This window comes from Pezoporus occidentalis, unplaced genomic scaffold, assembly GCF_034315485.1.
Source record: "Pezoporus occidentalis ecotype Australia unplaced genomic scaffold, CSIRO_AGI_Poc_V1 ctg15, whole genome shotgun sequence".
Taxonomy (NCBI): domain Eukaryota; kingdom Metazoa; phylum Chordata; class Aves; order Psittaciformes; family Psittacidae; genus Pezoporus; species Pezoporus occidentalis.
Genome location: NW_026913316.1, coordinates 9,293,758 through 9,310,527, shown reverse-complemented (window position 1 = coordinate 9,310,527; position 16,770 = coordinate 9,293,758). Strand labels below are relative to the sequence as shown.

The following is a 16,770-nucleotide window of genomic DNA, read 5'->3' as shown; positions in this document are numbered from 1 at the left end:
TCTGGCCTCTTGCTGAGCTATTCTTTCCTATGGGAAGGAGTAAGATTTACATTCACAACATTCACAACAGAAATATTTTAAAACTACCTTAGGATTCATTTCATTTCTTACTTGAAATTGGCTTTACTTGTACAAAAGTGAGAGAGAAAAGCAGCAAATTAAACACTGACGCAGCCCACAGTTCAAAGATAAGGAACCCATTACCCACCAGATTTTCATATACTGGCAATATAAAGTTGTTTCTTGAACATAACTATGACTGGCTCAAATAGCACAGAAAATCTGCTCTCAAGGCCTCAATCATAGCTGTGCCACAGCCCTGGCATTCATCTCTGATCCCCCTTTTCTGTTTTGCCCAACTTCCCTGCCTCTGCTTGGAGTCATCTTCTCTCCTTTTAGTTAGATGCAATGCAAGATGATCCACTGATTTTACACCTCTTCCAGTACAACTAGGCTTGTAATGTCCTTTTCCTCAAAGGAAACTCCAGATGTGACTGAAGCAGCCATGCTGCCTGAGAAGCTTCTGGCTTCTCGTTCTCCAGCACAAGTTGGAAAACTCGTCCCTGTTTCACCATGCAGAGCTTTCTCAGGGTGCTGGGGAAATGAATTCAGCCCAGATATACAGCATCCTCATTCTGCACTGGTACTAAATCACGTTGTACCAACTTTCCAAATTCTGAACTCTGCAATGTACTTTCAAGAATCTGCATATATGGGTCTTTTTAAAATGTTTTTCTTCTTTTTTTTTAGAAAGTATTATTTAGCTTCTTGGCATGTGGGTTTGGTTTTGTTTAATGGAAAACTGCTAAGATTTATGAAACAATTTCAATCTTCAGTCAAGTTTTAACAATTTCCCTTTTTCTGTTCTGTAAGTTAAAATTAATCTTCCAGTTCGCACTTGGCTCTTGAGAGGTAATCTGAAAAAGAAACAGCAATTTAATTAAAAATGACCATGTAACATACTGTTGGAGAGCTACATGTACATAGAGACATCCATCACTCTGGTGTTGCTGTTACAGGACTCCTCCATGGAAATCCATGTGGCCTGGCCTTATGCTCAGATGTTCTTGTTAGAGATACCCCCCTGAAAATGCAAATATTCATTTTCAAGTTTGCCTGTTAAATATATGTAATGCATTCTGCATTGGAGGACCCACTACTGTGAAAAGTCCAAAGTACCTAGTCTGGCTTTGGCAAATCCCAGTGATTTTCACAACAGACTCTTGTTGAGATTTGCAGGATGAAGGTGCCTCTCACTCCATCCACCCAATGCGTGTTTTGTTTTAAGGAAGGAGAAATAATGGGAATTTACCCAGACACACTCTGCAAAGTAATTAGAAGTGGTTCTGAGGGCACAAGAGAGGTGAGGTATTTTGGAGGTGAGCCTGAACAGGTTGAAGGAAGAGGGACTGGGAGTAGGGGCACTGCAGTCTTTGAGGACCAGCACCAACAGGTAAAATAGTAGAAAATCATAGAAACTCAAAGCAGCTGTCTGCAGCTGGCTCAAGATGCAGCAGGCCCTTTGTTACTGGGGCCCTTAACGCCCCCTCTGGTTTTGGCTGGGGTTGCAGACACTTTTGTAGAAAAAATTCAGTCAAAACTTGAGGCTACACAGCACTCAAACTCCAAGAGCCCACAGCAAAGTGAGGAAACACAACAGCATAACCGACCTTGTTCATGACTGCTATTTTCCTTCTTGTCTGAATGTCAGCATAACCTACGCCTTCTGTTGGCTCTGATCTCTCTCAGTCATTACAAATTGTGTCTCAGCCATGGTATTGCTTGTGGGATCCCAAGGGAAAACCTGTAACCCTTCAGCTTCCCATCTCACTTTCTACCCTCAGACTTCTGGAGCCCTTGTGAGCAGCAAAGTCTTGGTGGAGTTGGGCTTGTGTGGTTTGACTGAAAGTCTGCACAGGCAGTTTATCCTTTGCACATTTGTCTGCTAAAGATCATCCAGACTGTTTTAAATAACATCAATCTCTTTTCTTCACCTAACAGGCCTCCTTTGCCAAGACTGCTTGATGTGAACAGTTTTCCATGCACCTTGATTTTACATGTTTTTCCTCAATTTAATTAAAGCACATTTTAAACTGTATGTCCTTACTTTTTTAAAGGGTTTTTTTGGAGGGGGGTTGGTTTGGGGATTTTTTTTTTCCCCTTAGGGCAGAAAATTCTCTCTTCACTACTTACCCAGGTTTCTGCCTCTGCTGTAGGGTGTCGTATCTCAAAGTTGTCAGACCAAGGCTGATGTATAAGAAATTATTCATGCTCATAATAGCTAGTGCAGAAAGAAATGTTCTTCCCCACTAACAATGCTGCTGAAAGAATTCTCACAAATTTTAAGGCTGTTTTTCTGGTACTGGTCCAGTTCTCCTTTGGAAGAAGAGTGAATAATGACAGCTCAAAGGTGCAGCCAGATTTCAGATATTTGTATGCAGTCTGCTGCTCTGTCTGTCTCATATATGTTCTCCACACTGACACAAATCTGCACTCTGGCAGTTCAAATGCTTGTAAAGAGGTGGAGATATCACCACACAGAGATAATTTTTTTTCAAAACATCTACCATTTGATGGACTCTGATGCATCCCAAAGGCAAATAATAATAATAATAATAATGATAATAATAATAAGGAATAGATTCTCTCATAAAATGCCTTTACTGGCTTTTTCACCTTCAGCATCTGCTGTCTTTTTCTCTTTTACAATTGCAGCATGTGAAGAATGAGTTTCTATTTGCTTTCTTTTTAGAAGTATTTAACGAGTCAAATGATTGCTAATTCAAAAGATCTTTCCATTTGTTACCATTAGTCTTACATATGATCACTAATAAGGAAATAAATGACAATACACATTGTTCACAATTGCCTGTCTATGTGTTTTCATACCTACGGTTCCAGGTTACACCTCTGAGGAAGACACCTAGAGGATTACATATTATAGTTGAAGGGTTACAAGCTATAGTTAAATACCTTGTGTCATTTTCATAGCCTTTGTAATAAAACTTGGTCCAGGTTATTCCGGAAAAATATTTGCTGAATCGTATTAGCCACTAGATTCTTCCAACATAAACATCTGGTTCAGAACTAGTTAATAAACCCTATTTTTTGGTTTTTTCTGTCATCTCTATGAGACAGATTAGAAGAGCCATTGGAAATGGAGGAATTAATCCGGCGCTTCCGTGCCAACATTGTCATCAGTGCACCAGAGTCCTTTGAAGAAGAAGAGTGGGCTGAGATTTCAATAGGTGCTCTGCGATTCCAGGTACAAACAGATCTCTCTTGTCTATCACAAAGTATTTTGATCGCTGGAGACAGAGCAATTTTTGCAGGGTTTTGACTTCAACATAGGCGGCACAGTTTGTGCAGATGAAATTTACGGAGTATGTAAAAAAAAGCCATGCTGTGACCCGTAGCAAACATGCTTCAATATAACTGAGAGGTTTTGACATATTTCTCCACACCTCTTTTTTTTAATTTCATAATTCATAAAATTTCCCACCTCTATCCAGCTGAGCAGAATAATAATCACTGTTCTGAGGCAGAGTTGCAGCAAGTATTTAGCCAGTATTTTCACAAGAGAATACTGGTTGCTGTTAAGCATAATAGTACAGACGTAACCTAGGACTGCTGCACATCAAGCAATGGATTGCCGAAAGACCAGACATGCATACAAGTGAACAATCTATTGCCCTCTGTTATACACATTTTGTCTTAATCTCCAGTCAAGGCATGTTTTAAAGTATAGCCTGGCAGAGTTTTTTCATATGTTGTGCTTTGTATCATATCTAACACCATAATGTGCTTCGTACTGTGAGGAAAATGCTGAAGAGTCAAACTTTGTTGGTCAAATACGTTCTTTTGAGAAAATATTCAACAAAGGATCCATGAAGAAGCTACAGATGAACCCTACTATTCTCTTAGGCATGATAATGAAGGTGTGAATAACAGAAGTGCTAAGGTCAAATCTAGAAGCTGTGGTGGACATCACTCCTATTTCTTTCTGTTCAGCATACTGTAAGAAATGAACAAGTAATTTTTTCTCTAAGGGTGGAAAATATGACTTATCTGCTCTTTTTATGGGTACTTTTATCCGTAAGCTGTAATAAGACTTAAAGAATGTTGAGGAAAAATTCCTTTAGGTAGGAGTTGAAAAACACAAAGGACAAAATCCTTAGTGTATAGCCTGTTGGAGGCTGGAGTAACACTAGGGAACTCGTCTCAGGATTCTGCTGTGTTAGATACTGTAAAACTACAAAATTAAAAAGGTACTCCTCTTTCTGGCATTGAAATGCTTTAGGAATACAAGCCAAAAATAGAAAGGCTTATGCCTTATGCAAGTTGCATTGTCTTTTCTCATTTCTGCCAGGACCTTATTCAGATACTGATGTGGTAACGGTAGACATTATGTTAATTGTTGAAGAAGCTGTTGAACAAAGCAGGGAAAAATATTTCCTTCTCTGTGTTATTTTCTTGTTCTTTTGATAAAATATTAAAGCTGTGGAAAATCATCTTCTGAAAAAGCTGCCAAATGTATGGTTTTGATGATTACACTGAAGAGCTGTAGAATCAGTTCTAGATGTATCTCAAAAAAAAATTAAATAGCAATTCAGATCAGCATATAAAAATGTTGGCAGCATAAGGTTTAATTATTTGCCCTATTTGAAATTTATAACACATTTTACAAAAGTAGAATGTATATATTGGGATACTCTAAGAACAGTTAATTTCTACAGCGTACAGATTTGCTAAAGTTAGGGATGCAATATTAAACGAAACTGCAATATGTCTGCCTTCTTCATTTGAATGCTTTAAGAAGAAATCTGTCCAGGGCTTTTTTTCCCTAAAAACACACCCTATTTCAAACAAGAATTAACTTTAAGATCCATGCTCTGGTGTCAGAATAGAGGAGCTCATTATTCCTTCTGATTATGTAAACTTGTAAAAATTCACATTTTGCATTCTGATTATCTACAAGTGCCATGCATATATGAAAGACATTGCGCATTTCAGCTGCACTGAAACAATGTAAAGCAAACCCAAGAAAATCTTCCTTGGGTTAAATCCTGAGGCACTGTCTTGATTTTGTATTCAGTTCTCCTTTGGGCAAGTAGCCCTGCCAGCCCGTAGGTGAAGTGAAGACATCAGGAAATGCAATTATGTAAATGTTTGGTATTTCTCAGATTTCTGTCTCTGGGAAAGTTTTCCTTAAAAGAATAGAAAATAAAAGAAAAAAGTGAATTAAAAATTCAGTGAGACCTTCAGAAGCAGACCCTTTGAAAACGTACCCACTATATTAGGTGAACAGGCCTGACCTGTTGCATTAAAAAAGCATAAAAGAACACAAGAAAGGTACGTGAAAGGTAATTATTTAAGGTATTATGATGGTCAGAAGCTTGTACTGTTCTGTGTTGTACTGCTTTGACATACAGCTGTCAACCTTCTTTAATTAGGTTGTGGGTCCATGTAGCAGATGTCAGATAATCTGCATCGATCAACAGTCTGGGGAACGAAACAAAGAATTTATGCAGTCTCTGTCTGTGGCCAGAGGTAGAAAGGTCAGTACAGTAATCTAAAATAGCTGTATAGAAAGTTGTGTTGACTTTATTGCATGCATAGTGAAATATCTGCTGAGAGGGTATTCATGACTAAGTTCTTATGCTAATCCATTTGATTTTCCAGTAAAAAGAAGATGCACTTACAATCCAGATATGACATTGTTTATTTCCATTAATTGCTCAAAATGTTTTTATTTATGCATTGGGGTTTTTTTCTGTGCTTGCTTTTATTCAGTATGTACTACTTTACAATGATGTGTTTATTTTGGTCTCAAAAAACAAGAGCTGATGCACTGATGTCATTCAAGAAGACAAATCTGCAGAAAAAGAGTATTTGATATGATACAGTTAGCTCATATGACTAAACTCTATTCTTACTGTGAGAAACTACTCAACAGGAAAAACAGAGCAGATGTAAGTATAGTCAAAGCTAAGAGTAATTGATTGACTGGAGAATAAGTGTGAAAAGCAGACGTTCATTGGAGTCCTTATGCTTCCAGAAACTGCATTGTTTCTTGGAATTGAGAGTGCTCAGACAGTGGCTAGACACTTCGGCATCCCAAAAACTTCACAAATCTCCTCATAAGTGTTTATTTATCTGAAAAATCCTTACTTTAAATTCGTTGCTTCTTGTTCATTAAGCTTCTGTTGTAAGAGTTCATTAGCCAGTCAGGGCTCAGAAGCCTTGCCAATACCAGCCAAACACGAGAGATGATTGGGCACAGCACAGGGGCCAGAGCAATGACAAATAGGCTGAAAATCATTCACCTAAACAATGCACAAACAAGTTCCAAATAAGGCATTCTTTGTTTGGAAAAAGAAAAAAACAAAAACCAACATTGATTCGTCTCAGTGACTCATTAGGCAAACAAAGGGCTATATTTTCAATGGATGTTATCCTTGGTGAAAAGCTCTGCCGACTCTTGGAGCCAGACACCTGGTGCAGAGTGAGGTGGGGAGAAGGGAGAAGGCGGGGGCCAGCTGTCTAGCCACAGCTTCCCAATGACCTGAGATGACTTTGGGTTGCATGGCAGGCTCTGTCATCCAAATTCTGCCTTTGTGAGATGAGCTCCTCGCCATGGTGGATAGCCTGAAGACAAGAATTCTCTCCAGGCAATGTTGACCTACAGATGGAACATCTGGGACACTTTAAAGAGCATTCTGGCACTCTGGGCAGTGATGCTGCCCAGCTGCCATGTATGCAGGGGTGTGGTATGCCGAGGACTTTCTCTAGGCCCATATGTTCTACTGGATTATGATTTGAATTGTCTGTAGAAGAAAAGCACTCCACATTCAGGGACCATCCCAAATGGCAACAAAACCTTACCCAGGACATAGATTCTCAGGAGAGGCAAAACATCTGCATGTTTCCCACAAGAAAAGATGAGCTCCTCTTTCATTCTGATTAACTCAGCAATGGAAAGGTTTTCTGGATACAAGCACTCCTAGAACCAAGTAACTCGTTCAAACAGAACTAAGGCAATGAGAACAATCCAGCCTCTCAAGAACAACCTGGCACCAGATAAAAGACACATAGCAAGGCCAGGCACTGCTTGGCAGAGCACAGTGCTGCTATTCACAGTGGGGGAGTGCTCTGCTTCCCTCAGCTGCACAACCATAGTCTTGCTGCAAAGAACCAGGCCTTCAGCTTTTTCTATTTTTTCCCAGTGTTCAGCATTGCCAGCTGATGGGATCTTGTGAGTACGCCCTGCTCTGCACAAAGTCCTCTGGGTTAGCTTGGCAGCCAAAAGAGATAGTTTGAACTGGTAGCTTGGCTTGAACTGGTCTGAGAAGACCTCAGAGCCCATCCCTCCTGCAAATAGTCCGTGTGGTGATGGTCACCAACTGGCTATCGGTGAGAAGCACCTGAGGACTATGGCATCTTCAGTGTGCTAAGCAGACCTAGCAGGGGGCATTGATCCAGACAGACCTTTCACAGTTCACGGTGGAGAGAGAGAAAGAACATCGAGTTCATGTGACTGTGTTAAATTGCAGAGTTAATCCTTCAGTGACTCATGTCTCTAGCTTGTGCTTTTCTGTTAAGGAGTCATCTAATAGACTTCTTTTTCTTTTTTTATCAGATACAGATTCAGTGAAGGAATTTAGCACTGTTTGTTCCCAGCTGTCAATAATGCAATTCAAACTACAAAAAACAAGCGCAGCAAAATAAGTTTTAAACTTAATGTTCCAGTACAAGGGGTACTGATATTTTTGAAAGGCTGTTGTAGTTGCTCGATTTCCAAAACTGCACATACAAATGGATTTCAAATCGTGAAAGCTTAACAAGAGAGCCAGATGTCAATATTTACCGTTTTGTTTTGTTTTTCCAAGAACACCAACCTGGAAAAAGATATCAAACTTTATCAAACTGGTAGCCCAAATAACAGCACTGCAGATTAATTTCAATAATACAGTAAGGCTTGTACAATATTTAGTTCTAAAACCATGTATTTCTCCCTCCTTCTGAGACTCTGAGAACCTGATGCTCCAAGTTGAAAAAATGAGGATTGCGTAGATGGATTGCAGCTGAAATTCAGAACCAGCTACTGTAATTAGATATTTGCATGTTTCCTATTAAATGTAAAGCAGGGTGCTGAAGCCCAGCCAGCTGCTTTTGATGAAACCTTTCATCACATTGTTTGAAATAAAACACAAACACCTCTACAAAGCAAACTTGAGCTCTGCTGCCACCAGTTCTGAAAAAATATTCATTAAGGATTCCTTCTGTAAATTTTGACTGAAAAGGAAAAAGGGGCTCTCCTGCGACAGAGCTCTCTCTGTCATTGCAGGACACTGCAAAACACTAGGTAACTGCATTAAGCAGATAGCATAAAAATAGCCATACGCTGTTTCACATGCTTCACCACCTGATGCCAGGCACACATAGACAGAAAGGAGAGAACATTGAATTCTTGGCTAACATCTTCTGTGTTTTGCAGATGCAGTTTTAAGCTAACAATAGCGGAAGCCCTGTGGGTAGATTTGCAACAGTGCTATAAGCTGGGACTTGCTGTCATGGTAGCAAAGGGAACTGCATCAGCAGTCTGCCCCAGCATAAATGTCTGGATAGCAGTGCATCAAGAAAAATACATTATGTTTGCACATGCCCTCCTATACTAAAGGGCTTGTGTTTTTTTCCTGTAGGCTGTCGATCCTCCTTGATGTATCTCATAGTGCCTTGGGAGAGCTTTTTTCCCTGTTGGATGAGATGCCATGCCTTTGGACTGCTTATTGAAATGTTAGCAAGGATAGCAAATTACTTCTCTTATCTGATGCATCGTTATCATAATTTTCATCATAATGTGGGGCTTTATACTCTGCAATGCTTTTCATCCAAAGATCTGTAACATTTGCAAACACTGATTGATATAATTAATAGACCTCTGAAATACTACCGTTCTCTTTTCTCATTGGTGGCTGAAGTAGAAAATGTGTATATTTAAGGTAGAGCAAAAGAACAACAGTTCTTAGAAAAACATTCTGCTGCCCAGATTTTTTTAACAGAACAAAATGGGGACTTTCGACACCAAGTTAAAGCTTTCCTTTTTTTCTAATATAAAAAAACAGCATGCTGAAAGTGAGTACTTCCACTCTCCTACTTTTACTAATAAGTGTTGGTGAATACAGAGCTAAGAAAACATCTTACGATAAAAACAAAAACAAACAAAGCAAAACAAAACAAAACAAACCCAAACTTAAATAATTGTATCTCTCAAAGCTTTGCATGGGAGGGAGGTTATGTTATTGTATTAATTAAATCATAGAATTATAGAATCAGCTAGGTTGGAAAAGACCTTTAAGATCATCAAGTCCAGCCATTACCCCAGGACTGCCAAGACCACCACTGAACCATGTCACTGAGGATCTCATCTACATGGTTTGTGAACACTTCCAGGGACAGTGATTCCACCACTTCCCTGGGAAGCCTGTTCCAATGCCTGAGCACCCTTCTGGTTAAGAAATTTAATAATATCCAGCCTCAACCTCCTCTGGCACAGCTTGAGGATATTTCCTCTTCTCTTAGATGAGCAGAAATGAACAAGTAAATTCATCTGCTGGGACAAGGCAACCAAGAGCTACATACAGGGGCAAAATTCAGAACTTATCCATCCAAAGCTTTATTTTAGTGCGCAGTATCAGTTATGGGCTTGTTACACATTCTAACAGGGCATTTTCCCGACCAAGAGCTAGTCTGAATTAACTCATTATTTAGGAGCTGTAGCTTGAAGGCACTTTATCTCAGCCTTTCTCAGATGTAACACCTCGGGTTTCTACCTTACAGAAGAAGATACTACACCCAGGATATTTCTGCCAGTGAATATCTAAGCAGTGCATATTACTGTTGATCCAGTATAAGTACTTGAAACAACATGCAAGAATGACAGCATTTTATAGCTCCGCTTTTAAGTGAGTGTGATGACTATCATATGATTCACTGTTGGCAAGAATAAGTACATTTTATCTATTTTTTCCAGCAGTGAAGTGTTGTGCTTTTTCCTAATCATGAGCTTTACATTTTTTGTCTCTGTGAAGTTTAAGAGTGATGGGAAGAGCTCCTACTGCCATCTGACCAAGTGGATAAAACCACTGAGCTCTCAGCCCAGAAATCCCTGCCCAGGTCTTGGTGTGTCCTGGGGAGGTTATATGCAGAATTAAATACCCTTGAAGTCAGGAAAAGGTAACAACAACAGAGAGAGATTATATGGTTCACTGTAATAACTCTGCAGGCTGCAATCTCCGCGTCTGAAAGCTTCATTTTTCATCAGTGAAATGTGAGAAGGGCAAATTTCTATCTTTTTCTTGAAACAGAGCTGAAATGGCAGGATGCACATCTTTTGTGGTTGCTGCAGGGCTGTTGCTATTATCAGGACTTGCTGAGTCAATAGTTGTAATTATTGAAAAAACAAGGAAATTCACTTAAACGATATTAAATCCAATTCTATTAATCGCAAGCTAAATTTTGGTCTTAAGAACATTCAGAAAAGAAAAAGGTCAGCAATTCCAAGCAGGTCTTAGTACTAAAATATGTATACCGTCAATATACCATCACCTTGAAAATTCCATAGGCATCACCCAGTCTCAGCACTGAAAAAAAAATACTATGAGACTTTAGATGCCAAATCAGAGTACGGAAATACTAAGGACCAATATTAAATAGCGTATGAGAACTTATGAAGATAAAGTGTGTTCACACACTTTTTCTTAAGTAATTCTAAATGGTTTAAGTTGATTTACAAAATAAAAAAAAAGAAAAAAATTGCTAAATGATTCACATCAATAGAAAAATTGGTAAATCAAATTCTCTGCAGTGAACAAACTGCCCAGATGTATTTTAGTCTCGTTTTAAGATAAATTGAGATGTCAATACAGTAAATATAAATAAAAACTTCTCATGTGTCAAATAAGTTCATTTACATGGATGAGTTATAAAATTCCTCCCTGTGTAAAGTGTGCAGCATGGACTAATATTAATTTTACAATATTTGTTTTATGCTTGTCTGTTATAAAAGAACAAATTTATGACAACTGTCCTTTTTGCACCAGGGGATAGGAAGTAAATCCAAGTTACTAATTACGAAGCTGAAAAACACATCATTTATACCAACACAGAAAACACAACTTGACAAGAAACAAGAGAAAAGCAAGAATGAAAATATAATACTGTGTAGTTTAATAATTTAAATGAAACTGTTACTAACTTACCATTTCAGTGTCACAGAATCATAGAATCATGGAATTGTTTGGGTTGGAACGGACATTAAAGATCATCCAGTTCCAATGCCCCTGCCATGGGCAGGGACACCTTCCACTAGAGCAGGTTGCTCCAAGCCCCATCCAGTCTGGCCTTGAACACTTCCAGGGATGGGGCATCACAGTTGATCCAACACAATCATTATGCTAAAGGATTGGGATCTTACTGTCCTGCAGTCATTACATACTCAGCATTAAATACTACAGTGCTGATAGTAAGGATCGCCTGGACACATTCCTGTGTAACCTTATCTAGGTGTTCCTGCTCTCGCAGGGGGATTGCACTAGATGATCTTTCGAGGTCCCTTCCAATCTCTAGCATACTGTGATACTGAGGTACTGTGATCTACCCTGTGTCCACCACTGTTGACACCATTATGGTGACAAGTATCAAAAATGTGTCATTAATAGGATAAGCCTGATCAGGAGGAACTCTTACCACATATATGTGAAATGCTAGGGAGATGAAGCAAGAGTAGAAGTAGCCAAAAAAGCTCTGCTTGTTTTTCTTTTTAATGGAGAAGGAGAATAAAGTTTTGTTTTTAATGAATTTCATCTGTTTATTTATTTATTTTATGCTTTAGAGTGGCTGGCACATTTTGGCTGTAGCCTACCAAAACAAAATACTTCTTATTGAAACCTGTGAAAAAAGACTAGAAAATTAGTATTGGGTTTCCAAGGTCCTCAGTTTGAAGAATGAAGACATTCTGAAGTCTACATATCAATTACCAATCTGACATGGTCTTCAGCAATCCTTTATTTCTTACTTTACATATTTCTTTAACTATTATCTAATCATTTGGAAAATATTATTATGAGATTGTGAGTCTGCTTCTTGTGCACTTCTAAACTCTCCGCTGTTGGAAAACAAAACCATAAAACCACACCACTCTCTTCCGTGACCTTTCCAGGTCGCACCCAGCTGTTCACAGCTACAACTGCAATATTCAACATGCTTAAGATCAAGACCACACATAAATGTTCAAACACACGGCTCAGGTTGTACGGCCACTGGGTAAAGAGGTTATTTACTTTCTTTTTTCTTCAATATTCATTATCATGATGACACATATCTAAGTATTTTTAATATTTACATAGTAATAACAGAAAACAACTGGTAGACTTAATAAAACAAACTTTCTGAATATTTTCTGTAAAATATACTGAAATGTTCATAAAAACAAATGAAGGAAAATTCACAAAGTCTAGACAGAGCAAAGTTCTGCTAACAAAGTGAATAATCCATGGTAAAGGATACAAGACTTTTTCTCACTCTTTGAACATACATGCATTCTCATGTTGCCTAGACCTTATTGGTGGTAATGCATTAACTGTATTTGTCAAGAAGCCAGAACAGTCATTAAATGACAAGACTGTGAGGGAGTGTAAATTACATACATGATACTATGGAACTCATGATGAAATACTATGTTATTTATCTTCTCACTTCTTGAATAACATGGGATCAACTTTTGTTTACTAGTCTATTACAGTTAATCAGTTAAAAATGTTCTTAATTACATGGAGATAGTTCAGATCTCCTCATTCTTAAAGCAGTATTGTTTTTTCTAAACATATCTGGGTTGTGGGACCCTTCATAGGTCTGATTACTTTAGCATGAGTTGCGTCTTAATAAATACTTTGCTTTTTTCAGACAAACTTTGGCATATACCTGATGAACCAGCCCTTACATTCATCCCTTCCAGATATGTTATCTGTTGGGTCTCAAGTACTTCCAGTGCTGAAAGAGAATATGGAAATTCAGCCGCCAACATCCAGTGAAGAAAAATGTTCAGGATAGATTCTGTACTAGAGATGAGGTCTCCATGCAAGTCCAGGGAAAAGTTAGTAGTCAGTTACTAAAAAAAAACAAAAAGCTTCTACTTGCTTGGCTCTGATTTAAGTCTTTTAATTTTCTGTTTGCTGTAAATGTTATCAGATGGCAGAAACCTCGATAATTACAGCTCACCTACATGTTTATGCTTGTGATTAGGTTACAGCAGCCATAAGTCTGTTTTGCTCAATTGCTTCAGGATGCAACAAGTTTGATCAAGTTTTACTGGTGGATGACTCCCAAAGCAAGCACAACATCATTGTCAGAAACCCACATCTCAATGAAGGAAAGTAAACACAGCAATGCACTACTTCCTTAAGTTGCTTAGTTAAAACCACAGTTAGAAGAGAGGATGCAGGACATATTTTAGAAACAATGTGGGTGGGATGGGAACAGTGGGAGAGCAGCATGAAAGTAACCGCTTACCAATTCAGTCCATTCAACTTACCAAAAATGAAACTGAAGGTGATGTGTAGATAAGGCTGAAAGCAATAGAGAAGAGGGAATTTTATTGGGAAATCCATGTCTACCTCTTCAGAAGTGGTGTGTGAGGATGCCAGAAAGGCACAAAGATCAAGGACTATTTGGTATGCCATTTGCAAAACACTAGTTTCACTCTGTGAAACTATTTCACGCATTCATTCTCAACTTTTCTCTCATTCCCATTTGCTACTTTTCCATCTGATTTATTTCATGTGATGAGTTTGCCGTTTCCTTACATATTTGTGGATGTTGACACATTTTTTTCTAATTGGAGCTCTTTCAACTAAAGCAATCATGTTTTCTATCTAAACTTTTTTTATCCTCAGTGGTGTCTAATGGCCGCTTAATAGAGCTCTTGAAACTTTGGATAGATAGAAGGAAAGTTCCTTCTCCACCCTGAAGACCTCAAAGCACTCTTTTTTCTTATTCTTGTGCATTTGATAATGTCCTTCTTAGGAGTTTTTTCAGTTCTTCATTCTTCTAAATGTGACTCATGCTTTTTGAGTTCTGAGAACAGATACTTGAAAGTAGGACTTTTTGTCTGAAATATGAATTAATGTGAGAAATAAAAAAATAAATAAAGCAAGACACACAGTAAAAAAGCACATGGAAAATCAATGTAATGCAAGACTGAACACACTGAGGCCAGGTGTTTTATGACCCCCTACATGTGTCCAGCCAGCCACAGGGAGATTTCATACTTTCAGGAAGTCCTTCTGGCAAAGGAAATTCTCCTAGATTAGCTTCTCTATTGCCATTTGGAAAGTGAAATTTTGACCTGATTAAAAGCACTGTCAGAACTCTCATCCAGTGTGATTTAGGTCTTCCTTGGGGCAATTTTGGCTCAAATTGTGTGAAAGTGCTTCTGGCTGAAGCAATCCCTGAGTTGTTTGAGTATATCCCTGGAGGGGAGCAGGCAGCTTTGTGAAAGAATTGGTCAAAGAGTTACTCTGAAAGGGAAGCAACTACCACAGAGTGGGGTACAATGGGAAAAAGGAAGCGCATAGCCCAGTGTGTGAGTCGGAATTCGAAGATAATCTTTTTTCTTTCTCTGTTTTGCTTTTTTTTTTTCCTGGTTACTTCTTGCTTTCTTTTTTTCTTTTGAAGAACTGGTTTTACTCACTTCAACTGGAACAGACTCTTATTAGTCTCTCACCAGAGCTTTGTAATGGAAATGAGAAGAGACATTATCTGTTTCTTACAACCTGCCATAATACATGGAAAGAAAGAGGTGTTTCATATGTATGTAAAGTGAGGATCAGTTTTGAGAGTCGTACCTTCCACTTCAGAGCCCAAGCACTGCTCCTTGATGTCTGCTTTGAAAAGCAGAAGCTTTATCTGTCTAATAGTCAGTTATCTAATGTTGTAATCAGCAGGCTTTTTGGAACCTTCAAAAACAGTTTCCTGGTATCTAAATCTCTCAACTGTTTTACTCTGCCTTTCTGTTATGCAGAGCATTGTTTTATTGGATAGAAAGCCAGCACAGCTCTGGCAAATTTAATACAAAGAGACCTGCTGTATGCTGACCTTCAGGTGATCTCTGGTGCTTTGCTCTGTCCTCTTCACCTCACCAGTATGTCATTTGTTTAAAATGGCACAGAAGTTAGAAAAGGAAATTGAAAGCAAAGCTCAACAAGCTCTCTTTCACTTGTTATTAGATTTACTACAAAATAAGTCACTTTGGTCCACAGTGGCTTGACAAATACTGTTTGTGAATAGCTTTAATGCAATATATGATAACGAAGGATGAGAGGATTTGAACTTTAAAAATGTCATGCTTGGTCATTTTGACCTATTATTTACAGGCAATTACACTTTCCCTCTGCTATGGGTTAGCAATATTAGATCAAGAATAATTTTGTCATTTTACAGGGGGAAAAAAGATTTTCTTGATACATGAACATGCTCATTAGTATGTTCTGTGCATTTCCCAGAAGGCTCATCCTTGTGCTACAGTGATAGGAAATGTCACAACACTTCAGATTGATGGAATACACATAAGGAATCTTTCACCTCAACAAAGGATATTTCCCTTCTAGTAAGTGGAGTGTTCCTGCCACTATTGATATGTCTTCCCATCAGTAACGACAAATACTTCTCAGTACCAATACTCTATGGAGAATCTTGAAGTAGGAAGTCACTTTTAAATGACATGCACTGTAAATCTGTAGAAAGAACATCTCTCTCATAATGTGAAAAAGATTGAAAAAAAGACAAAACTTAGCATAATGCAAACAAGAGTATTGCCGGAATGAAAATGGCATAAACACTTCAAAACACTGTATATATTACAGTTCAAGATTATAATGTTCTATAAGGGGTGACTTCTCAATCAGAGTATATAGAAAAAGGACCATTGCATATGAATATGGGGTCCTTCATCTAAGTTCTCCCATTACTGCAAAATTAATTCTTTGGACTAATTGCAGATACATGCTTACCTTATATTGATAAGAAAGGTACTTAATACTGTATTTCCAGAGTGCTGTAAGTAGAAAGTCCTCTATGTATTTGAGAACTAAGTCCATATTTCCTTACAATTAATTATTCAGACACATTCCATTTTCCATGAAAGTTAACTCCTTCTCAAATCTCAAGACAAGAATGGTGATTGTGACAAGCTCTAATAATAGCCAGGAGGCTGAAATCACAAACCAGAAATCAGCATTTCTAGGAGAAGACTCTGAACTGTGTTCTCTGATAGATATTTCAGATACAGTTTATGATTTATATGCTTTCAATGACATCCATCAAAATATAGTCAAAATTTTGTGTCATCCTTCTGTCAAAATTATACACTAATCAAAAAGGAGAACTGCATAAAATGTATGATTATTGTTCAGAAATTGTAGAGATTATGCTGCACATTTCTTCTTCAATCTGGTTTTTAACTTTCTTGTAAATGAAACCAATAAAATATATATCATGCTTCACATGTCTACTGTTGGTGGTTGCATTCTTGACCTGTGAACTCATCAGATGCTAAGTTCTGCTTGAAGGCATTACCAGGCTCATGGGGTGAGTATGTGGCTCAGGATTGAAACGATGCCTCATCTCTGCTGGAATTCACATGTGAGGTGATCTCCACTTATTATGCTGATGGCCTCTGTCTGTCTAGTCAGCATGCCAATCAGTTGCACACTC

At 38.2% G+C, this 16,770-nt stretch overlaps 1 protein-coding gene across 5 annotated transcripts in view; it reads left to right on the top strand.

The window, feature by feature from the left end:
* MOCOS (molybdenum cofactor sulfurase) overlaps nucleotides 1–16,557 on the top strand; it is a 229,537-nt gene extending 212,980 nt beyond the window's left edge. For 4 of the 5 annotated variants that reach the window (XM_062610979.1, XM_062610982.1, XM_062610977.1 and 1 more), the window contains 3 exons: nucleotides 3,139–3,265; nucleotides 5,454–5,558; nucleotides 12,964–16,557. In XM_062610979.1, coding sequence (XP_062466963.1) covers nucleotides 3,139–3,265; nucleotides 5,454–5,558; nucleotides 12,964–13,110 — 379 coding nt within the window. In that variant the 3' untranslated portion in view covers nucleotides 13,111–16,557. The remainder of the gene's footprint in view (nucleotides 1–3,138; nucleotides 3,266–5,453; nucleotides 5,559–12,963) is intronic. The other variant, XM_062610978.1, reaches the window with a different exon arrangement.
* The last annotated feature ends 213 nt before the right edge of the window (nucleotides 16,558–16,770 follow it).